Genomic DNA, 23,523 nt, shown 5'->3' on the forward strand with positions numbered 1-23,523 from the left:
CGCTGGCAGAATGTCCCTTCCTGCCCTGCTGCCTGTGGCTGTGGTGCCACACTCGCCATCCTTAGAGCAGGGGTACACAGGTCCCTTGTCTGACACAAAGCGGCTCGCATCCAGGCTCTGCCTGCAGGATCCCGAGCCTGTCCTGCCTGGGTGTGCCCGAGCTGGGGGCACGAGCCTGCAGGAAGAGCCAGTGGGAACGTGCCATACGCCTTTGACCTTAGGACATGCCAGCTCTGCGATTGCTTGGGCGGGAGCGCGTTGCTGTATAAAAGCTCTGGAGGAGACCTTGCTCCGGCAGTATGAGCCAGTCTTTCTGCACGATGGCTGACCCCAAGGAGCCTGAGAAGGGCGGTGTTGAGCTGGGCACCCCTAATGCTGTTCCCTCCACAGGGACCATGTCCACCCGGCGCCTCCGCAGTGAGGACTACAACGACTACAGCTCCACGGACGTTACACCGGAGGGGAGCCCGCCCGGTGGCATAAACGGCTTCGCCAACCCCGAGTCCTACCAGCGCTTCGGGGAGACCAACGGGACAACGTGAGTGACACTTCCCTCCCTCCTGGGTTGGCCCAGCACCTGGGGAGGGTGGAGGAGGTAACAGTGGCTCCCTGCTGCATGCCGGTTTTGCTGGAGGATGGTGCAGCTGTAGTTTTATGGGGAATCCTTCCTAGGGGTGGCGAGGGCAGAGGTGTGGTCCTGCTTCCGTGGGGTGCTGGCATCAAGCGAGCAGCTGCCCCACCATGGCTCTCTGCTTGCTGGTGAAGCTGGGCTCGCCAGCAGCAGGCAGTGTTTGATGCTTTTCCCAATATTCCCCCACTTTACCTGGGTTTGGTGGGGAGCTGTGGTAAGCAAACAGCATGTCCAGCTTCAGAGGATAGGTGGGCATGTTGCAGCCGTGCCCTGGGGGCTTCCTTGTGCCTTACTCATCCAGTTGTGCAGAGGATGCTGTCTCTGCCTGAGGGAGACCGATCCCTTCAAATCAGAGACTTTCTTGTTGTGCAGCCCCTTGGTGCTGAGCTGTGCTTGCACTGGGTTTTGCCTTGAAGCCAGTTCTGCAAATGCTTACCCAAAATCTGTTCACTGAGTTTTTGCCTCCAGACTTTCCTTGGTCCCACTGGGCTGAGCTGGGTTCAGGGGACAGGATCTGGACATCTGTGTGTGTTTGCCACCACAGCTCAGAGTGGTGCCTGGACCCTGAGCAGGATGAGCCGAGGGCTGAGACTGTCCGTGGTGTGGGTGCGGGCGTCTGCTGACGGTCATCTCTGCATCTTCTCTCCCTCAGGTGGTACCAGACCCTGATCCATCTCCTGAAGGGGAATATTGGCACGGGACTGCTGGGGCTGCCTCTGGCTGTGAAGAACGCTGGGATCCTGGTAAGGTGGCTCTCTCCCCACTGCTGCCTGTGGGGCAGAGCAGCCGTGGGGCACTGTGGCTGGTCTCCCTGCCAAGATGCTTCTCGGTGCTTGGCAGCTTGTGAGCTTTTGCACCTTGGGCTCTGTGGCTTGCTTTGTTTGCTGCTGAGACTGTCCTTGCTGCTCCTGCGTTGTGCCGGCTGGTCTTGAGGAGTTCAGGGTGCGAGTCGGGTCTGTGGTTTCCTCTGCTGGGGTCAGGCAGGGCACCGGTTCCCTGGGCGTTACCTCCCTGGCCTCTGCGTCATCAACCCCTTTCTCCGAAAACACTGCGCTCGGGTGGCATCTCCTTGTCCTGGTCCTGTGGGTGGTGGGTTCAGCACAACCTCTGCCTTCGCTTGTCCCAGACGGTCCGTGCTGAGCATGCTGTGTGCCTCCTGAGGGTCCTACGAGCACGCCACGCATGTAACGGGCCCCGTCGGTCAGCAGTTAAGGCTGGTGATGGGAGATGGTGGCGTGCTTCCCTCTGTGGGGTTTCACGTGGGCTGGCCCAGCCTTGCAGCTCTGGCCGTGTCGAAATCGGAGGATGTGATGCTGTTTTGCTGTCTGAGGGCTGAGGTCATTCTCGGTGGTCAAACAGCAGCCCCCGGCCGCTGTCGCATCTCTCTTCCGCTTCTGTCCCAATGCTCAACTCTTTGTGTCAGTATCATGCCCCAGTGACCGCTGTCCGTGTGAGAGATGGGGGCATCTCGCTGCTCTGCTCTGGGTTTCCTTGCCCAGCAGTGCAGAGCTCCCGTTGCTCAGATTGAAAAATAAAAATAATTAAAAAAGAAAACTTCCTTCCTTTATCCAGACCACGACCTCTTTGTCACCTGTATAATAGGGATGTGCGAGATTGTTTTTCAAACTATCCTGGAAGTGTTTTGCTACGCCCAAACTGCCCCAACTTGCTTCTTTTGCATCAGACTCCCTTTCCTCTCTCTCCACCCAGCGGAACGAGGTGACTCAAGGGATAGGGGGCAATGGCAACAAGTTCCTGCCCGGCGCGGTAGACGAGCCCCCTCTGTTACTACCCCACCTTCCCAGGTCTTGCGAAATAGGTATGAGGCTCTGCAAGTGGAACGAAATGATGACGAAGACGAGAGTTCACCTAGCTTGGAGGTGTCACCAAGGCTAAGCCGGCCTACGCTCTGCATAAAAACGGCTTCCATAAAGAAAAAAAGATGGGTCATAGTCATCAGGGACTCTCCTGAGGGGAACAGAAGGCCCAGTATGCAGATTGGACCCACTTCTTAGGGAAGTCTGTTGCCTCCCTGGGGCCTGTGTTAAAGACGTGACAAGAAAACTTCCTACCCTGGTATGGCTCTCAGATTATTATCCAATATTGATTCTTCAGGTAGGCAGCTATGAAGTTGCAACTGGAAGCCCAAGGGCGATCAAGAAGAGGCTTCAGGGTGTTGGGACAACTCATCAGGGGATCGGGAGCACAAGTGGTGATCTCCGTCCTTCCATTGACAGGGAACAATGAGGGAAGAAACAGGAAGAGCCAGCTGATCAATACCTGGCTCTGAGACTGGTGTTACCAGCAGAATTTTGGATTCTTTCATCGTGGGTCACTCTATATGGCACCAGGCCTGCTGGCAACAGGCGGGGAATGCCTGTCTCTGAGGGGGAGAAGGATCCTGGCACAGGAGTTAGGGCTCATTGAAAGAGCTTTAAGCTAGATTTGAAGGGGGAAAGGGATAAAATCAGGCTTGTTGATGATAAGCCTGGGGGTGCACGCCAGTGTTTGAGGAGAGGTGTGCTGGCAAGGAACTTTGGAGTGCCATCTCAGCGGAGGTAGGGGATGGGGACCCACGCTGCAGCAAAGACGTAGGGGTTGTTGACATGCTAGAAACCAGGGAAGCGCCTGAGATCAGTCACATAGGAATTAGGGCTTCTCCTCCCAAAAAGGTGGCAGGATCGATAGCCCAACTAAAGTGCCTCTATACCAATGCATGCAGCATGGGCAACAAATAGGAGGAGCTGGAAGCCATTGTCCAGCAGGAAAACTATGATATAGTGGCCATCATAGAAACATGGTGGGATGACTTGCACAACTGGAGTGCTGCACTGGATGGCTACAAACTCTTCAGAAGGGACAGGCAAGGAAGGAGAGGTGGTGGGGTGGCCCTGTATGTCAAGGAGTGTTTTGACTGTCTAGAGGTTAACGATGGCGATGGTAGGGTTGAGTGTCTGTGGGTAAGAATCAGGGGGAAGGCCAACAAGGCAGATATCATGGTGGGAGTCTGTTATAGACCACCCAACCAGGATGAGGAGACAGATGAAATATTCTATAAGCAGCTGGGAGAAGTCGGTAGCCATTGTTCTTGTGGGGGACTTCAAATTACCAGATGTCTGCTGGAAATGCAATACAGCAGAGAGAAAACAGTCCAGGAGATTCCTGGAGTGTGTGGAAGATGAATTCTTGACATAGCTGGTGATTGAGTCAACTAGGGAAGGTGCCCGGCCAGCCCGGTTGTTTGTGAACAGAGAAGGGCTTGTGGGGGATGCGATGGCTGGAGGCCGTCTTGGGCACAGTGATCATGAAATGATAGTTTTCGATTGTCAGAGAAGTAAGGAGGGGGGTCAGCAGAACTGCTATCTTGGCCTTCCAGAGCGCTGACTTCGGCCTGTTTAGGAGCCTGGTGGACAGAGTCACTTGGGAGGCAGTCCTGAAGGGCAAAGGAGTCCAGGAAGGCTGGACGCTCTTCAAGAAGGAAGTCTTAAAGGTGCAGGAGCAGGCTGTCCCCATGTGCTGGAAGATGAGCTGGTGGGGAAGACTGGCCTGGCTGAAGAGAGAACTTTGGATGGAGTTCAGGAAAAAGAAGAGAGTTTATGACCTCTGGAAGAAGGGGCAGGCAACTCAGGAGGACTACAAGGATGTTGTGAGGTTTTGCAGGGAGAAAATTAGAAGGGCCAAAGCCCAGCTAGAACTTAACCTGGTGACAGCCATAAAAGACAACAAAAAATGTTTCTATAAATACATTAGCAACAAAAGGAGGGCTAAGGAGAATCTTCATCCTTTACTGGACACGGGGGGAAAACATAGTGACAAAGGATGAGGAAAAGGCTGAGGTACTTAATGCCTTCTTTGCCTGAGTCTTTAATAGTAAGACCAGTTGTTCTGCAGGTACCCAGCCCTCTGAGCTGGGAGACAGGGACAGGGAGCAGAATGAAGCCCCCACAGTCCAAGGGGAAAAGGTTAGTGACCTGCTACACCACTTAGACACCCACAAGTCTATGGGGCCGCATGGAATCCACCCAGGGGGACTGAGGGAGCTGGCGGAAGCACTCACTAAGCCACTTTCCATCATCTACCAGCAGCCCTGTCTAACTGGGGAGGTCCCAGTGGACTGGAGGTTGGCAAATGTGATGCTCATCTTCAAGAAGGTCAGAAGGAGGATCCAGTGAACTACAGGCCTGTCAGCCTGACCTTGGTGCTGAGGAAGATTATGGAGCAGATCATCTTCAGTGCCATCACATGGCACATACAGGACAACCAGGCAATCAGGCGTGGGTTTATGAAAGGCAGGTCCTGTCTGACTAACCTGATCTCCTTCTATGACAGAGTGACCTGCTTAGTGGACGAGGGAAAGGCTGTGGATGTAGTCTACCTAGACTTTAATAAAGCCTTTGACACTGTTTCCCACAGCATTCTCCTGGAGAAACTGGCTGCTCATGGCTTGGACGGGCATATTCTTGGCTGGGTAAAAACCTGGCTGAATGGCTGGGCCCAAAGAGTTGCGGTGAATGGAGTTAAATCCAGTTGGTGGCCGGTCACAAGTGGTGTTCCCCAGGGCTCAGTACTGGGGCCAGTTCTGTTTAATAGCTTTATCAATGATCTGGAGGAGGGGATTGAGGGCACCCTCGGCAAGTTTGCAGACAACACCAAGGTGGGCGGGAGTGTTGATCTGCTCGAGGGTCGGAAGGCTCTGCAGAGGGATCTGGACAGGCTGGATCGATGGGCTGAGGCCAATTGTATGAGGTTCGACAAGGCCAAGTGCCAGATCCTGCACTTGGGTCACAACAACCCCATACAACGCTACAGGCTTGGGGACGAGTGGCTGGAAAGCTGCCCCGCAGAAAAGGACCTGGGGGTGTTGGTCGACAGCCGGCTGAATATGAGCCAGCAGTGTGCCCAGGTGGCCAAGAAGGCCAACGGCATCCTGGCCTGTATCAGAAACAGTGTGGCCAGCGGGAGTAGGGAGGGGATCGTGCCCCTGTACTCGGCACTGGTGAGGCCGCACCTCAAATCCTGTGTTCAGTTTTGGGCCCCCCACTACAAGAAGGACATTGAGGTGCTGGAGCGTGTCCAGAGAAGGGCGACGAAGCTGGTGAGGGGTCTGGAGCACAAGTCTGATGAGGAGTGGCTGAGGGAGCTGGGAGTGTTCAGTCTGGAGAAGAGGAGGTGAGGGGAGACCTCATCGCTCTCTACAGTTATCTGAAAGGGGGTTGTGGGGAGGTGGGTGTTGGTCTCTTCTCCCATGTGACAAGTGACAGGACAAGAGGAAATGGCCTGAAGTTGTACCAGGGGAGGTTTAGGCTGGATATTAGGAACAATTTCTTCACTGAGAGGGTTGTCAGACACTGGAACAGGCTGCCCAGGGAGGTGGTTGAGTCACCATCCCTGGAGGTATTTAAGAGACGTGTGGATGAGGCACTTAGGGACATGTTTTAGTGGTGGACTTGGCAGTGTTAGGTTTACGGTTGGACTTGATGTTCTTAAAGGTCTTTTCCAACCTAAACGATTCTATGATTCTATTTCTGCCAAGCTCGTGGCTCTCTCTGGGGTTGCTCAGTCCTGGGGGCTGGTCAGGTTCAGCCTGCGGCGGTGTTTCAGCTCACCCAGCCTGTGGGGTTTCGTCTGGAAGTAAACCCCATCGTGCAGCTCTGCCTTTGGCCATCAGAGTGCAGCCTTCCCCCTCTCTTCCCCTGCAGCTGGGTCCTGTGAGCCTGCTGGTGATGGGAGTCGTGGCTGTGCACTGCATGGGCATCCTGGTGAAATGCGCCCATCACTTCTGCCACAGGTAAGGAGCAACTCCCCTTCTCGGCACTACTGCTCCTATGGCTCTTCCTTTCTTCCCAACAAGCCCTGTGGTTTTTCTGAAGCCTCCCAGCAGCAAGTTGCCCGTGTCGAAGCCTCAGTCGGGAACTGCTTCTCAGCTTTTTCACGGGAACTGTTTTCCCATTAATGTCATCCTTTGCCCTGGGAACCAGCAGACGGGGCTGATGTTATGTCCCTTCTCTTTCTCTTCTCTGAACAGGTTCCAGAAGCAGTTTGTGGACTACGGGGGTGCTGTGATGTACGGGCTGGAGTCAACTCCCAGCGCTTGGCTGCGGACACATGCCATCTGGGGAAGGTACCTGTTCCAGGCCGAGGACTTGTCTTTAAGCCCAGCATGTGCTGCAGCCAGGGCAGAAGAACCGGCTGGTCTCTCAGCTGTGTTGGCAGATGAACACAAGTGACATAAAATGTTATTTGGTTCACCTGCCCTGAGTGCTCAGTGTCCTCTGGGGGCTAATGTTGAGGTTTTTGACCCAGTCCTGTCCCCAACCAGATGTGGTTTATACTAAAGAGGTGGGAGAAGTAATTCTCCACAGCATAACAAAGGGGTAAATAACATGTGCTGCAGTGCTGGCCCATCTTGTTAGACATGGAGCATGTCTAATAGCTGCTCCCAGGGATGCTACCAGCCCTGTGGATGTCCCACATCACATTGTACACATGCTGCATACGGATCACATAGCACATCAGATGCTGGGAACATCCACCTATTCCTGTGTCCAGGGAGCATTGTCTCCAGCTGTGACAATTCAGCAGCAGACTGGAGATGTTAAACCCAAGGGGGTGACTTTCCTCCTGAGGCTGGTCCTGACCCTGTGGAGGGGATGGGAGGGGGAGATCGGAGAGCCTGAGATCTGTGAGGTTAGATGGAGATACAGTCCTCTTCCCTGAGCGTTGAGGAGAAGTGAGCTGGGCGTGCTCTGACCTGCACACCTCAAACCCTGGGGAGAGCAGCATCCCTGCAGTGTTCCAGTGCAGCCCCAAGCAACCCAAGTGGGCTTTTATTTCTGTATGGCCTGGCTAACAAATGGTCTTTTTTCTTTTCTAGGCGTGTAGTGGGACTTTTCCTGATCATCACTCAGTTGGGTTTCTGCTGCGTGTATTTTGTCTTTCTAGCCGACAATCTGAAACAGGTTAGACTTACTCCTCCTTCGTGAGCAAGGGGAAGGTGAGGGGGTGTGTGGAGGCACTTGGGTTGTTCTTAGCTCCTGTGTCACAGCCCTGTTCTTCACCAAAGGTCTGCTTGCTGTAGCTGATGCTGCTCAGGAACATACTGCTCCTCTGCCCGGGTATTTTGGAGGATCAGTTTTCCCATTCAAACAGGGCAGGTTTGTCTGAGAGTCCCTGCGAGTTCGCTCCATGTGCAGAGGCGCTGGAGCCACCTGTGTTGCCCAGGGGACGCAGGGGCCGTTCCTAGTGAGGGAAGGCAGGAGAGTGGTGACAGCAGAGAGACTGTGCCTTTGATGTCCTGCCCACCTTAGTTACTGGTTTATTGATATTCTGTGTAGATGGTAACGTATGGGTACTGGGACCTGCCGTGAACATATCTTCTCTCTTTCTTGGACCTGTTTGCATTCCAGTTTCTTGCCTCATCCCATGGCTCTGCAGCTTAATTACACCGTCAGGGAAAGAGTTTCCTTCTGCTAGGTGTCGGGAGGAAATAAACAGAAACCCTGAACTGCTTGGCTGGCTCCCGTGCTGTGAGAAGCTGGGAATAACAAGGCCCTGTTCCCAGCCTCCACCAGCTCGATGCCTCACAGGCATCGCTCAGCATTGTTCCCCCATGTGCTCCTCCTCTGCTCTTGCAGCGGTGGTCCAGGCGCTACCACCGCGGCCATGCCCTTCGTCAGCCCTTCCCTGATGCCCATCAGCTTCAGAGGTGGATCCCGGGGAGCGAGGGGGCTTTGCTAGTGGGTGGTGGGGGCTGGACAGGCTCTGCCTCTGCTCTGGGAGCAGCAGCTGAGGAGACTCCCTTCGTGCTGCCCCATAGGATGGCGGGGAGGAGTAAATGGGTGAACGCCAGTGATCTGATGCCAACAGCCCTGAGAGCAGGAGCGAGCAGGGCGCGTGCACCGGGCCAGGCTGCGGCTGGCCCCTGCTCCCCACAAATGGCCCCTTGCTGCCGTTTCAAGGTGGACTTCTTTCTGTTCAGCCCCTCGCAGCGGAGACTGAAGGCTGGCTCAAGCCCCAAGGGAAGTTTGCAGAAACCTGCAAATCCAACCCATTTTAGGCCACAGCTGGGAAACACCTTGGCCTCAGTTTTGGAATTTTTTGGGTGGAGAGAGGGGAGTGTTGCTTGTTTCTTTTTGCTGTGGGGGAATACCACATTAGGTGGGGTCCGATGGTGCAGGTGGTACCTCGGGTGAGGTGCCGCTGTGCTGGGCAGAGCTTTGGTTTGGAAAATGGCTTTGGAACAAGCCGTGGAGAGGCAGGGCAGGCTGGGGCTCGAGCAGCGCTGCCCTGTGGGTGTGTGGCTCTGCGCTGCCCTCTCCAACAGAGGATGCTGATTTGCGCAGAAGCTCTTTAGCCTCTCCTTTGGGGCGGACTTGCTCTGGAGCAGGTTAAATCAGTTAGCAGGCAGCCCTTTGCTGCAGTAGCCAGATGGCATCTGGTACCTGAACCAGCTTGGTCGTGGTTGTATCGGTGATCCACAGCGTGCCCATGCTTTTGGGAGGGATGGCTCAGCCACCCAGTTCCTGGGGCAGAACTGTCTCTAGAGGTAAGCATGTGGCCTGGCGTGCCTTTGGGATGAACGACCCCAAGGAAAGGATGATTTCCCATGAAGAAAGTGAAGTTGGAGGCCAGCAGTAGCTTCCAGATGTCCTTGCATGGGAACAGGGCGCTGAGCAGCTGAAGGGATGTGTGACGTTGAGTGCAACGTGGTGCAGCAAGAGAAAAAGGACCTTTGAGGAAATAGCACTTACTGCCTCTTTCCTCTCTTCGCAACTGGCTACATGGGCAGCACAAACCGACCTCTGCCGTCGGTGCGCTTGGCTGCCGGATTCGTGTGCTCAGCGAGCCTGGGTTCAGGCAGGTTTTGCTGTCTTGGCTCAGGTGCTATAGCTAGTCCCACCTCTGCTCCTAGCACGGTAACAGGGATTTGCTTTGAAACCACCTGAAAACCTGTATTGCTTTGATTTTTTTTTTAATTGACTAGCTATCTATGAAAGTGAGCTGATGGGGTAGCATTCTGACCCACCTGGGATGGGCTGCCAAGATCCATGGCTCTCAGACCTGCGTGATTGGGTTCGTCAGACATTCCTGTGCTTCCCCAGGTTATATCTGCAACAAACGGGACCACCAATGACTGCAGCTCGAACAAGACAGTGGTCATGGTCCCCACCATGGACTCGCGGCTATACATGCTTTCCCTCCTGCCTTTCGTGGTGCTGCTCACATTCATCCAGAATCTCAAGGTCCTGTCCATCTTCTCCATGCTGGCCAACGTGGCCATGCTTGTCAGTCTCGTCGTGATCTACCAGTACATCGTCAGGGTATGTGCGTACGGCTCCCCTCTGTCATTTCTGTGTTGTCCCGTGTTTTGACAGGTGGAGGGAGCTCAACAGTGGGATGTTTGCATGCTGTGGGGTGCTGCTCGCTCCTGTGGGCATGGCGGTTACCCTCAGCTCTGCAGGGCTTTCTCTGCAGCGTGGGGCTGCGACAGGGAGCTGTGGGAGCGGGCCAGGTCCTCCCCATCCTCCCCACGTCTGAACTCTGCGTGGGCTTTTTTCCAGGACATTCCTGATCCCAGTGACCTGCCTCTAGCAGCAGCCTGGAAGACGTACCCTCTGTTTTTTGGCACTGCGATCTTTGCTTTCGAAGGCATCGGGGTGGTAAGTCTTGACGTGTGGCAGCGGGGCTGCCTGCATGGGAGGCTCAGCCTGTGCTTGGGCTTGCCGCAGCACCTGCTCTGCATTGCAGCTGTATTTGCAGATGAACTCCTCTGACGGTAGCCCAAATTCTGGATGATGCTGTTAGCTTTAGCCTCCAGGCTATCTCCTGGGTCACAGGCTGTTGCTTCCATCTGAGGCTGGAGGAGCACATGCTCCAAACCTCAGGAGGTTGGTTGCTGCTTTGAAGGTGGCTGTATCTGGCGCTAGTTTGGGCTCTGATGGGAATTGCACTGGCAGCTGCCTTTGGCTCCGCTGGCTGACCTGTGGACGAGGAATTGTCCTGACTCTTGTTACCAGGCTGGATCCTGAAGCTGCCTAAGTGGGAGGCCAAAAAACATGACACAAAAAAATGTGGTCTCCCTTCGGCAGCCACGTGGTCCCAGCCTGCTGTGGGGCTGGATTTGCTTGTGCCTCTCGCATGGGATGCTGTAAATAGATCGGCTGTGTCTGTGAAAAAAGCTGGGTGGGTGGAGAGCTTAATGGCTCGCTAAGATGTTGTGGGTTGTTTCCGGGACCTCCCTTCAAAGGAGGAAAAAATGTTTTCATCTCTTAATTTAAGCTGGCTGTGTAAACACAGGGCTGGAGAGGGCCAAATCCATTACAGGAGGAGTGTTTATTGAATGTTCTGCCCAGGGCAGAGGGCTCTTGCCAGCAGTGAGGCACAAATGCTCTCTTCCTCGCATGACTTGGAGGTTGGGAAGCAAATAAAAGCTTTTCTGGTCTTGCCTCCTCACCAGCCCTGCCACTGTGTCTCTTCTTGAGATCCCCACCACCAAGGACAGCTATAAAAATGTTTGCTGAAGTCCTGTATTTGAAAGCAAGTGTTAGTAGCATAGAGGTGAGGGACTTGGCTCTGTCCTTCCTTTCTTTTTATTGTCCTGGTTGAAATCTGCCATGCCAAACGTGAAGGTCTCAAATGGGAGCCCAGAAATCAGATCTCCAGCGGCTTTTTCAGCTGGGTTCTCCGGGCTCCATGTGTGACCATCCTGTCCCCTGGCTTGGGGGGCTATGCTTGGCTATGGGGCTGCCCCTCCTGCTTTCTGGGGCTGAGGGGTATAGAGAAACGGGGGCAACTTGCTGCTCTGTCATCCTCTTTCTCCTCCTCCTCCCCTCCTAGGTGCTACCTCTGGAAAACAAGATGAAGAACCCCCGGCAGTTCCCAGTCATCCTCTACGTGGGGATGACCATCGTCACCATCTTGTACATCACCCTGAGTGTCCTGGGGTACCTACGCTTCGGTGCAGACATTCAGGCCAGCATAACGCTCAACCTGCCCAACTGCTGGTGAGTCCCTGTGGGGAGCGGAGGGGACGGGGGGTGACGAAGGAGGGTCACGGCCAGGGAGGCGGGAGAGGGGGCAGCAGGGGACATCGCTCCTTAGGAGAACTAATGTGGGTGAGCTTGGGGAAGGACCAACTGTGCTGTAGCCAAACTGTCCAAAGGAGCTTGACAAGGGTTGTCTGATGTACGGGATGGAGAGAGGCTCGTTGCTGTAGTGTCTGAGCTTGGTCTTGGCTCCGCAGCTCAGGCTGCTTCCTTGGGGTCCCTGGTGGTTCCTGCCTGGGTAGATGCAGCTCCTGCCTTTTCCTTGGAGCCTTGCGGTGTCTTTTTGGGGGCTAAGCAGCGCTCTGGCTAGCAGATGTTGAACACAACCCCCATGCGGCCATATCAGAAGGTCATTGAACAGTGCAAAAACTGCTTTTCTTCCCCAAATGAAGCACATAAAAAACTAAACCCAAAGCTGGGAGCTCCTGGAGGGGGTGAGATGTGACATCTCCGTGCGTGGGCTGCATTCCTTGTTTGCAGCCCTGGACCTCAAACTCCCACTCCTGGGCTCCATGTTGTGCCTGGATGTGGCTTGTCTCAAGCTGACGCTTCGCCTGTGAGCACTGGTGCCGTGAGGATACCCCTTCCTTCCCATGGGGGCTGAGCTCTGCAGTGTCCCAAACCTGTCTGTCCTCCTCTGGGATCCGGTGAGGCCCCTCGGGAGGCTCCGGTCACTGGCTGGAGCACTGTGGAAATACATGTGGCCTGACCCTGTACCTGCTTCCAGAGGGGTTATTTCTCCTCTTGCCAGGGCTGGTGGCTGTTGCAGCAGCTGGCCAGGCTGTGTGCAGGGTCTGTCTCTGGGGGTGAGTGGTTGCTCAGTGTCACGGCTCCATATTCATCCCGAAGGAGAAATGCAAGCGGGTTCTCATGCCTTTGGGACAAGAAGTGTGGAGCACGCAAATATTGAGAACAAATACCTTTTCCAGCTTGCTCCTCTTGGGATTATCTGAGAAAGTCCTGAAAAAAAGTTCTCTGTTGTTTCTTATGACACACTGCTTTGGGCTGTCTGTGTGGCAGGATGTGGTGCTGACAGGAGAGCTGGAGAGAAGCTCTACTCTACACGCCACGGAGGCAGCAATTGCATGGCAGCATCTCCTGCGCCTTGGTGCGGAGCTGGGGCTGAGGGCTGTCTTTGATGCCATGAAGCTTCTTGTAAAGCCATCCTGCAGCAACACCGTTTCTCTGGGTTTGCCTAGGAGCACTCTGAAGTTCAGTAGTTTCTCTTTGATGTCTCTGCTGGCTTGAAATCCTGCAAGAGCCCAGAGTGAGAATTGGAGCTGGGGGTGCATGTCCCCCTCCCCAGCCCGTCCTCCTTGCTCTTAGCAGCTGCCCAACACTGTGCAGTGTGACTTGCTGCCTCTTCCCCATTGACGCTGTGGATTTGGGCAGGACTCAAAATTTGAGTCACTGGTGGGTTTCCACATGCTGACCTAGTGCTGTGCAGCTAGGGCTCTGGAGAAAACAAGGACTCTAAAAAAACCCTGAATATAGAGCCTGTTTTTGCTTTAATTATTGTTACGTGGGTTTCTTTCAATTTGAGTGTGTGGACTTTCCTTCATGCTGGATCTGTGTAGTGACTGAACTGCTGGATGTTGGTGTGGCAGAAGGTCCTGCTCCTGCCGAGAGCCTTGCCTTGTCCCCTGCAGGGGCTGGGAGCCCTGCCAGGTCTCTGCTGACAGTGAGGAGGGCTGGGACTGGTGGAAAAACATGCTTGTGTTGTAGGGAGATCTGAATCCCACCATGCCAAGCACAGCGGGTGTGAATCGCATCAGCTCAGCAAGCTAAAGTGAGGTGTGGAGGGGATGAAATGCTGCTGCTGCTCCTGAGGGTGGAAAGCAGGTCAGATCCAGGTCTTAGGCTCTGCAGGGCACCAGGTCATGCCACAGCCTGTAACATCTGCTGACCTGTAATGCTGCCCGGGGGCTTCTGTGGGAAATCTCAGCTTTGTTTCCTCTAAAGAATGACTTAGGAGAAGGTAATGGGATGGATTTCTGTGACTCGCTAGGCTACAGAAAGGTCCTATTTCAAATGCATGTTTGTTGGAGTATCCACATGTTTTGTCAAAGTACTTTTCTGAAAAAAAAGTAGGGTTTTTCAGGTAGGGAGAAGAGAATAGCCCTTTGGAAGCAGTGCCTGGGGAAGCCCGGGTGTGCAGCAGGGCTCCTGCAGGCTGCCTCTGGGGAAGGCGTGCTGTGGTCCTTGTGATTCAGTAAGCAAAACACTTCAGTGTTTGTGCATGTTGCTTCCTGGCAGAACATTTGATGGAGGCTGTAAACATTGGACTTGGAAATGGGCTATTTAAAGTAGGGGTTGGGATACTTGGGCTAAAGCCTTGACCGCTGTATTCCCATGCATTCAACTGTAGGTGATGGGTGAAGATTTGATCTTGAAATGAGTGTTTTGCCCATCCTGCTTTGCCTGAGGGTTTTCTCCCCAGCAGTAAAAGGTGTTGGGCTGCAGAAGCCGGTCATAAAGGCTGTGGGTGAGAAGTCATGGGGTTTGCCTGCAGCATGGGAGACAAGACGAGGATTGTGGTGGAGATGCTGCATCCTTCCTTGGCTGTAGCTGTTGCCTGGAGGTCTCTAGAACAGATTCGATGAACATGTTGGGAATCGTTGAGTTACAGGATGACTAAGGCCTTTTCCAGCCTCATTTCTCTATAACCGCAGCTTCCTCAAATGAGGAGTGTGTCGGTTCTCAGTGCCCAGGTCTAACCACGGCCTCTGAAATACCACACTGCTATGCAGAAATCCCTCCTCGCATCCTCGGAAGGGTTGCTTCACCCCACCATCTGAAGAGTGAAGAAATGCTGTAGTGAGGGGAAAGATATTTGGTTGCCAGTTGGCCAGTTGGAGGTAGGTAATGACAGAGCTTACGGTCAAAGGAGAGTATGCCATTTCTTGCAGCTTGTTGGGATGGCCTGGCTTGGCTCTCTGGGCTAAGCAGGTGGTTGCTGTGGTTGGCAGACCAGTGCCTCTCCAGGGCCCTGCATGGACCCATGTTTTCCATGGGTCAAGGCTAGCGCTTAAGCTCTTCCTCTTCTTGGTATTTAAAATGCCCTTTGAGCCTGTTGCCCTGGTTCCTGACCTGTACAGGATCGGTACCCAACCTCCTTCTGTACCTTTTTTAATAACATCTCTTAATCTTGGATTGCCCTGGAGCGCTTTATGGCTTTACAGCATCACTTAACTAAGAATAGAACGATAAGATATGCAGGCCATGGGGTAGGTGGCTCAAGGCTACTGTGTGCTCAAGTCATGTGTGGCTGAGTTGGCGCACTCTGGACTCTGTGATAGCTCTGTCTTTAGTTTGCCTGTGGAATCACAGGATAATTTAGGTTGGAGAACACATCATGAAATCAGTGGGTCCACCCACCTGCTCAAAGCAGGGCCAACTTAAATTTTGAATATCAGTAAGGAGGGAGGTTCCCCACCTCTCCAGGCCCTTGTTCTGGTGATTAACTACCCTTTTTGGGATGCAGCTCTGTCCTGTCGCCCCTGGTTCTTTGCTGTGCAACTCAGAGAAGAGCCTGTCTGTTTCTTCTCTGTGCTTTCCTATGAGGTAGCTGAAGACAGTAATAACATCCCCCTTAACCTTCTCTTCATGCTGAAGGAGCCCAGGTCTTGCAGCCTCTCCTTGTGATCCAGCCCCAACTATCCTCAGCTTGGATCCACTTCATATTTACCCAAGTGGTATGGCCAGGACCCATGTTTCCTGCTTGGTCAGCATGTCTTGGGTTGGGGAACAGGTAGGACCATGTGTCATGTCAGTAGATATCACTTCTCTTTTAGAGAGGCTTGTTCTGCTGTCAGGGAGCTCAGGACAGAGACAAGGCTGGGAGGTGGCTTTTTGGCCACCTGCAACAGGCTCTCTCCTGCAGCCATGCTTGTCCCACTGCCGCATCGCTGTAGGATCTGGGACGTGGTGAGATCTGACTCAGAGTGAGCCTAAGGTGCTGTTTGTAGCCTCTCTGTTCTCTGCCTTCCTTCTGCTCAGCCCAAACTGCTCTTTTAACTGTCTTCCACCCAAACATGTGTTATGCAGCATTCCAAAAATAGCTGCTCTTTTTTGTTTTATGGAGGAGATTGAGTTGCAGGCGGTGGTGGTGACTTTTGCGTCACATTTGGTTTGTAAGCCCAGACTTATCCCAGCAGGGCTGTCCTCTTCCCCCTACTCAGAAGCCAAGCAGTAATTGAAATCTGTGAAATATTCATGGCTGCAGCTGATAAGCCTCTTTAAGGGTATTCTTGATCTCCTGTTTAAGATGGAGAATAAAATCCAGCTGGTTACAAATCGGAGAAAAGGACCTTTTTTCTTTTTCTTCCGTCAGCTCAGAGGCTGGATATTGTTAGTGAAGGTCAAGGTGAGGAACCTCTGGGATGGATGACGGATGCAACTTCATTCTGGGTCACCGGCCAAAAGTCGGGATTGCAGGTTCCTGGAAGTGCCAGTGCTATTGGATATTTGGGTGTTGTTTGGGTGATGTCGTGGTTTAACCCTGGCCAGCAATTAAGCACCACACACCCGCTCGCTCACTCCACCCCAGTGGGATAGGGGAGAGAATCAGATAAAAGGTAAAACTCCTGGGTTGAGATAAAAAACAATTTAATAGGACAGAAAAGAAAGAAAATAATAACAATAATGATAAAAGAATACACAGAACAAGTGATGCACAATGTTATTGTTCACCACCCGCTGACTGATGCCGAGCCAGTTCCTGAGCAGTGGCTGCGCTCCCCCCAGCTAACTCCCCCCAGTTTTTTTGTTCAGCATGATGTCGTATGGTATGGAATATCCCTTTGGCCAGTTTGGGTCAGCTGTCCTGCCTGTGTCCCCTCCCAACTTCTTGTGCACCTGGCCAGGCAGTATGAGAAGCTGAAAAGTCCTTGACTTAGTGTAAGCGCTGCTCAGCAACAACTGCAACATGAGTGTGTTATCAACATTATTCTCATCCTAAATCCAAAACACAGTACTATACCAGCTACTAGGAAGAAAATTAACTCTATCCCAGCCCAAACCACACCCTTATTCTATACCATCTATGTCATGCCCAGACCCCACACTTTCCAATACACCCCAATTAATCACCACCACCTTTCCTGTCTTTTGATATCTACACACAGATACCGTTCCCTAAGTCTGTGGGCCACCCCTGTAAAATGTCTGTAAAATGCCCACAAAATGTCCATTGAATTCACTTAGTCCGTGACTTTGGGCTTCACCTGTTATGGTGGTCACTCAGACAGGAGAGATTGTGTGTTGCGTGGAATTATTTGGCACCAAAGCCAGCTCAGGTCGGGCCGCTGCTGCACTTGCTCTGCTTCTTGTAAGACTTGTCCTCCATTGGTTTGGGTGGTTCCTGCTATAGTAATTCTTAAACATGCAAATCAAGTCATGGGTTACAATAATTTAAAGGGATTTCCATTACAGTCTCCACCCTGGTGCTTTTGGACCAGACCATAGGGTTTAACATTGCAATGAACTCCTTCCCTTGCCCCTGCTCCCCCTTGGACTTATCCACAGACTGCAGTCCCTTAGGGGTGTACCTGCTCCAAGTGGAGCCTTATCTTTGAGCCACAGCCTCTCCAGGGGTAGACCTGCTGCAGCATAGACTTATCCACAGCCACGGTAGCTTTGAGGTGCACCCGTTCCAGCCGGGCCTTCTCCATGGGCCACAATGCCTTCAGAGATAGACCTGCCCCAGCGTGACCCTACCCACAGCCACAGTCTCTTCAGAAGTAAACCTGCTCTAACATGGCCTTACCCATGGCTGCAGTCCCTCCAGGGCTGTACTTGCTCTGTTGTGGGTTTATCCATGGGAACACGCTTTGAGGTGCTCCAGCATGACCTCATGCACAGCCACTGATGCTTCAGGGTGTACCTGCTGCAGCATGGACTTATTCTTGGGCCACAGTCCCTTCAGAGGCATACCTGCTGCAGCACAGACATAACCATGGCCACAGATGCTTCCCGATGTACCTGCTGTGGTGTGGACTTATTCACGGCCACAGGCGCTTTGGGGTGTCCTGCTCCTGTGTGGACCCATCCACGGGTCACAGTCCCATCAACTCAAGTTCACGCTGGAGTTCCAGCCTGTCCACTACAGCAGCACAGAAAGAGCAGTGATGCCCTGGCCATCTGCCAGCCCAGGCACATCACCGTTGCTGTTATCAACGTGTTCCCAGGCACAGCAGAGTAGGATGATAAGCAGTACAGCAAGCAGCGTAAGCAAAAAGCAGTCACTAAAGAGCACTGGACTCTAATATACAGTAAGGCAAGCAAGCCCCATGGCAAGCACAGGAGCCTGCCAATTAATAGCTAAACAGCAATAACAGCTATAAATTTGATCTAGCACATTCCAATCAAATCTGTCATTATCTTGAACCCTTGGACCCCCACGTTGGGCGCCAAAAAGGACTGTTGTGGTTTAACCCTAGTCAGCAATTAAGCACCACACAGCTGCTCGCTCACTCCCCTCCAGCAGGATGGGGGAGAGAATTGAAGAAAAGGTAGAACTTGTGGGTTGAGATGAGAACAATTTAATAGGACAGAAAAGAAAGAAAATAATAATACTAATGGTAAAAGAATATACAGAACAAGTGATGCACAATGCAATTGCTCACCACCCGCTGGCCGATGCCCAGCCAGTTCCTGAGCAGCAGCCCTGCACCCCCCCGCCCTGGCTAACTTCCCCCCATATTTTTTTTTGTTCAGCATGATGTCGTATGGTATGGAATATCCCTTTGGCCAGTTTGGGTCAGCTGTCCTGCCTGTGTCCCCTCCCAACTTCTTGTGCACCTGGCCGGGCAGTATGAGAAGCTGAAAAGTCCTTGACTTAGTGTAAGCGCTGCTCAGCAACAACTGCAACATGAGTGTGTTATCAATATTATTCTCATCCTAAATCCAAAACACAGTACTATACCAGCTACTAGGAAGAAAATTAACTATCCCAGCTGAAACTAGGACCAGTGATCATGAAGAAGGTCACCCTGTGTCACCGCAGACCTTGCAGAGTCCAGCCTGGTCAAGTGGAGCGGGTGGTTCGGAGCCTGTATCCCTCTGTAGGGAGTGAGGTCCCGGGAGGGCTCGTTACTTTGGGCAGCCAAGGGCAGTGCTGCACACGTGAGCATCTAGAAATGTTGGTAGGTGCCTCAACTTGTTGAGGAACAAGTAAGGCTCCTGGTCCCTTGGCCAAGGGCACATCAGCTTTCCCTGTGCCTTTGAATGAGTTAGGAGCAGGACAGGGGGTTGTTGTGGTTTGTGGTTTTTTTTTTTTTTTCCTTCCCCAAATAGTTCTCAGTATCTGTGCCCACAAGTTTTCCCAAGGGGAAACAGCACTTGAGAGGCTGCTTGCCCAATGCCTGGCCTTATGATTCCTTACACAAAGCCAGGACTAAAGCCTCTGATTAGGTGCGGGGGCACGTGTTGCCGTGGCTTGGAGGTTGTGCGTTCTCCTTGCTATCTCTTGCCCAAGAAAGGTCTCTGTGGATTGAATGCATCACCCCTAATTTTCCAGGAGAGCATTCGGGAGGGGAGACCATTGGGATACAGAAGTCCTTCTTGGCAGAGCGTTCCCCTTCTGCTTGCTGCTATTGGTGCCGTGGGGGCTGGAGGAAGAGCGTGCCTCACTGGGTCTCCTCTCTCTTGTTTGCAGGCTGTACCAAGCCGTTAAGCTGCTCTTCTCCTTTGGGATTTTCTTCACATACGCCGTGCAGTTCTATGTGCCTGCAGAGATCGTCATCCCTCCCCTCGTCGCCAGGGTGTCGGAGCGCTGGGGCTGGCTGGTCAACCTCCTCCTCAGGGTGGCCCTGGTTTGCGTGACCTGTAAGTAGAAAGCAGCCTGTCCGAGTTCCGCTATGAGGACGCGGTACCTCCTTCCTGCCCTGGGCTGGTGGTGCTGAGAGCCTCTTTGCCGCTTGCCTTGCTGCCTCTGGCCCTGCTGCTAAAGCCCTCACAGCAGGGAGTCTCCTGGACCTTGCTGATGCAAACCAGTGGGCCAAGGTGGCTTCCAAGGAGCAGCAGCAGTGGTCTTCTGCCCCCTCTGTATGGGACTGGTTTTCTCTGCGGAGGAGTAGCAAACTTCCCACATCGTTTGGAGGTGGCAGATCCCTGTGGAGCCTCTGGCCTGGGATCCCCCTGATGGTACTTTTGGGGGCCATCGAGTCCCATCAAGCTTTCTATGAAATACTCCCGGCAGCTGGTCCAGTGCCAGGGCAGCCCAGACTGGAGGCTGTTTTCCAGGGGCAGCGTGCAGCCAGGCTCCTCGTGCCTGCATGACAGGGGCACAGCTGCAAAGGGGTCGCTGACCACGAGGGAAGGGGTGTTCCTGTACACGCACACATTTATTGCAGCGTGTAGCACATCAGAAGACAACTGCAAATAGTACGTGACCTGTAACCAAAGCCCCAACGTGCCCGTGGCCACAGGGCAGGTCTGGCTGGATCAGCCCCAAATGGTCCCTTTCCCTTGATGGTGTTTGGTGCCTGCAGTGAGGCTCTGCTGGAGCTGGCTGCTGGGCTCGAGCCTGGTGGACCTTTGGGAAAGGTGTGCAGTAAATCAGGTGCAGGAGTATCTGATTCTGGCTGGCTTTGATTCCTGAAGGCTAAATCCTTGCTGTTGTCAGCACAGCTGAAACGCTTGGCTGAGCTCCCAGGCGTCATCTGCTGAAAAAGAGCTTTTCTCCGTGGCTTGATGCTGCTGATGCACCAGAGTTGAGCATCAGGAATCTGGCCTCGTGTCCCAGATGGCTTTGGTTTGGGTTTGAGAGGAGCTTGGTGCTAACTCGAGGGCAGTGGAGCTGAGTGAGAGCAGGGTGCTGCCGATTTCTGGGCTCTCACTAATGATGGGCCAGAAGCGCTGCATTAACAGAGGTGGGCAAAGCCCTGTCTCCTCCGTGCTGTATTCCTGAAGTGCACTCTGCCTTGATGCCTGCAGCTGGAGGGACAGTGTAGGGATTAAATCCTGCCGTGCTGGACCATGTGCTCCAGCTACCCTGGTGCTGTGGTCGGGCTCGGAGCCTGCCTGCAGGATGGGACCCTCTCCCGGCGGGTGTTGGGGTGTACCTGGCCAGGGAACCGAAGGCTTGGAGTGATGGGATGGCTTTAGGCACCAACAGTGGCTGTACCCTCCTGTTTGGGGGATGGGAGGCAGCGGAGGTGTTGGTGGAAGGATGCTGGTTCCTTTGTACCTCCTCCCCTTACCTTTCCATCTAAGAGATTGCTGTGGCTGTTGGTGAGGAGAAAAGCAATTAGGGGCGATTGCATGAATATTCATTGGATGATTTCGTGGCTGCAGAACAAGCCTGTATCATGGCTTTGGCTTCCAAAGAGAGGATGCAATTTGGGTGTATGGGTGCCTTTTAAGCTTAGACTTCAAAACCAGCACACTTAAAAACCCTTTGAATTAATACCTGCGGAAAGCATGACCGTTGCCCCTGGAGGCTGAGGACTGCAGCTGGTGCTTCAGTTCTGCTTGCTTTAGAGGGGGTTTTAATAATTTTGTTTACTTTGAGTCCAAAGAATGGGGTGGGGTGTGCTGAGGATGCTGTTAGAGGTCGGCAGCTCTGCTCTCCCCACAAGCTGCCGGACAAGGGAGGCTCCTCGCAGCAGAGACCTGGCAGAGCATGTCTTTGGCAGGGCTGAGCCACAGGATAAACTTCCTCCAGGTCAGCTCAGTGGGGATCTTTGCTGCTGTGCCCCATAGTAGGGGGACAGTTCGTCTCTAGGCTTATCCAGCTGACAGCCGGGCTGGAGTGCTGGCGATGTGCAGGAGCGTGTCCTGCTGTCCATCTCCCGAGTCTTCTATCTCCTGCAGTGCCGTGGGTGATCTTGGGCTCAGGGAGGCTCCAAGAACCTCTCTCGCCTGCAGCCGATTGCCAGGGAGGGAACGAATCCCTCCGGTAAGGAGCCCCTTCTCCACCGAGGCTGTAGCTGCCATGGTTCTAGGTGTCTCCTATTTCTAAGCAGAGCTTTCAAAGCAATAAACCAATTTATTTCTCTTGGTCACTTTGATTAAGCCCTGAAGTCTGCTTTGCTTGCAGAGAATGCTCTTCTGTTGTGCAGAGCTCTGGTTGCCCTTTCCTCGGGCTTTGTTTGATGAAAAAGCAGCAGCGATGCTCTTGAGTGCTGAGGCTGCTGTGGATGGGGAGCTCACACGGTGCGTGAGTGTGCTGAGGGGCACCGCTCCCAGCTGCAAAACGGGACCTGGCTGATCCTTTATTTTAAATCTGCTCCCCAAACGCTGACACTGTGGTGTCCCAAGAGGAGCCCAGAGGTGGTGGCGGCTGTGGGCAGGTTGAAAGGAGAAGGCACCATCCCTCCATCCTCCCCTGGCCCTAAGCAGGAGGAGGGGGAGCAGGAATATGCCGGAGTTTGCACCGCTAAGTGCGAGCTGTCAGAAGTCTCCCAGGGGGGTTTTCCTTGGCTGCGGTTTTTACCTAACAAATGTTTTCCCCCGGGCTGAGCTGTGGGCGCTCTGCTGCTGGAGCAGCTCTAAACACATGCAAACCACATGGGTTTATTCAGGGTGGGGGGAGATGGCTTTTTCCTCCCGTCTCCTGCTTTTATGGGGTTTCTGAGGCTTTATGACTCCCCAGGTGTGTGGAGCAGGAGTGCTGGCTCTCACGAGGGTCCGGGGGTGCCAGCAGCTGCCCTTCTGCCAGCGGCATCTCTTTGCTGGGGCACCGGTCCTGCTCAGTCCTGGACCTTGCTGCCCAGGGTGACAAAAAGGGTTTGGTCTCTGTGCTGCGCTTCGCTAACTCAACGCAACGGCTTAATTCCTTGTTGGGGAGGAATTGCTGGAAAACATGCAGCCACATTTTCAAAGCTCTTGTGTCAGGAAAAAGGGCAGAGGTATGATTCAAGCAGACGGCGTCCCTGTGGTGGGTTTTTGCTTGCTGTGACTCGGGGGAGGAGGGTCTCTGCCATCTGGGAGCCATCCGGCAGCACTGACATCATGTTCGCTCCTTCTCCAGGTGCGCTGGCCATCCTCATCCCGCGCCTGGACATTGTCATCTCGCTGGTGGGCTCTGTCAGCAGCAGCGCCCTGGCTCTCATCTTCCCCCCGCTGCTGGAGATCGCCACCTACTACACAGAAGGCATGCACCCCCTCGTCATCGCCAAGGACATCGCCATCAGCCTCTTCGGCTTCGTGGGCTTTGTGGTGGGGACATACGAGGCGCTGGTGGAGCTGGCAGCGCCCGTCGCCGCTGTTGTGAACACCACCAGTGCCATGGTGCAGTGACGGTCCCCCTGCCCCGCCGGTCCCTCCGGATGCCATACCGGGGGCACACGGACACCGGGCGCTGCTGATCCCCTGGGGACGGTCTCCTCTCTCCTCTGGGGGAGCATGGTGGGTTTGGTCTGCGAGAGGATGGGGCTGCCCACAGTCGCGGCTGCCCGGCTCCGGCTGCGGCAGGGTCCTGTGCTGGGCTCTGGCTGCGGAGGTGGGATCTGGCCCAGGGCTGGGGCAGTGCCTTCCGCGGGGGCTTTTTGGGCAGGTGATACAGCAAAACAGCCCCCTTGGCACCTGTGTAAATAGTCACTTGGAGAGGTGAGGAATCCTGGGGATGTAGATTTTGATTTTATTTTGTTTTTTTAAATCCCAACCTTTCCGTATTTCCCCCATCCCTTTGGTCAGGGTGGGGAACAAGGACTGCTCTTTTTTGCGCCGGTTCCCCCCACCCCCCCCACCCCCTCAGCACTTTATTTTTGTAGCAACAGAGAAACCTCAGCTCAGGTTGGCGAGCGTGGAGCTGCCTCCTCGCCCCGGCCCTGCGGGGAGGGAGGGCAGAGTCCGAGGTGTGGAGCATCCCGGGGCCCCCGAGTCTCCCGTGGTGGGATCCCT

General features: G+C 53.8%; 1 protein-coding gene across 1 annotated transcript; it reads left to right on the top strand.

Annotated features, from left to right (window-relative positions):
• The first annotated feature begins 380 nt into the window (after positions 1–380).
• LOC104264014 (proton-coupled amino acid transporter 1) lies at positions 381–22,920 on the top strand. The gene is made up of 10 exons (XM_059825352.1): positions 381–538; positions 1,284–1,374; positions 6,331–6,419; positions 6,657–6,752; positions 7,506–7,590; positions 9,733–9,951; positions 10,192–10,290; positions 11,468–11,634; positions 19,334–19,503; positions 22,652–22,920. The coding sequence occupies exons 1-10, from the start codon at positions 396–398 to the stop codon at positions 22,918–22,920; spliced, it is 1,428 nt and encodes a 475-aa protein (XP_059681335.1). The 5' UTR covers positions 381–395.
• The last annotated feature ends 603 nt before the right edge of the window (positions 22,921–23,523 follow it).

Source organism: Gavia stellata, chromosome 16 (genome assembly GCF_030936135.1).
Source record: "Gavia stellata isolate bGavSte3 chromosome 16, bGavSte3.hap2, whole genome shotgun sequence".
Lineage (NCBI taxonomy): Eukaryota > Metazoa > Chordata > Aves > Gaviiformes > Gaviidae > Gavia > Gavia stellata.

Bases quoted from the DNA above. Each gene is read 5' to 3' on its own strand.
- LOC104264014 (XM_059825352.1), top strand. From the start codon at position 396: ATGTCCACCCGGCGCCTCCGCAGTGAGGACTACAACGACTACAGCTCC. The intron at 539-1,283 runs GTGAGTGACACT...TCTCTCCCTCAG, and splicing joins GGGGAGACCAACGGGACAAC to GTGGTACCAGACCCTGATCC. The intron at 1,375-6,330 runs GTAAGGTGGCTC...CTTCCCCTGCAG, and splicing joins TGAAGAACGCTGGGATCCTG to CTGGGTCCTGTGAGCCTGCT.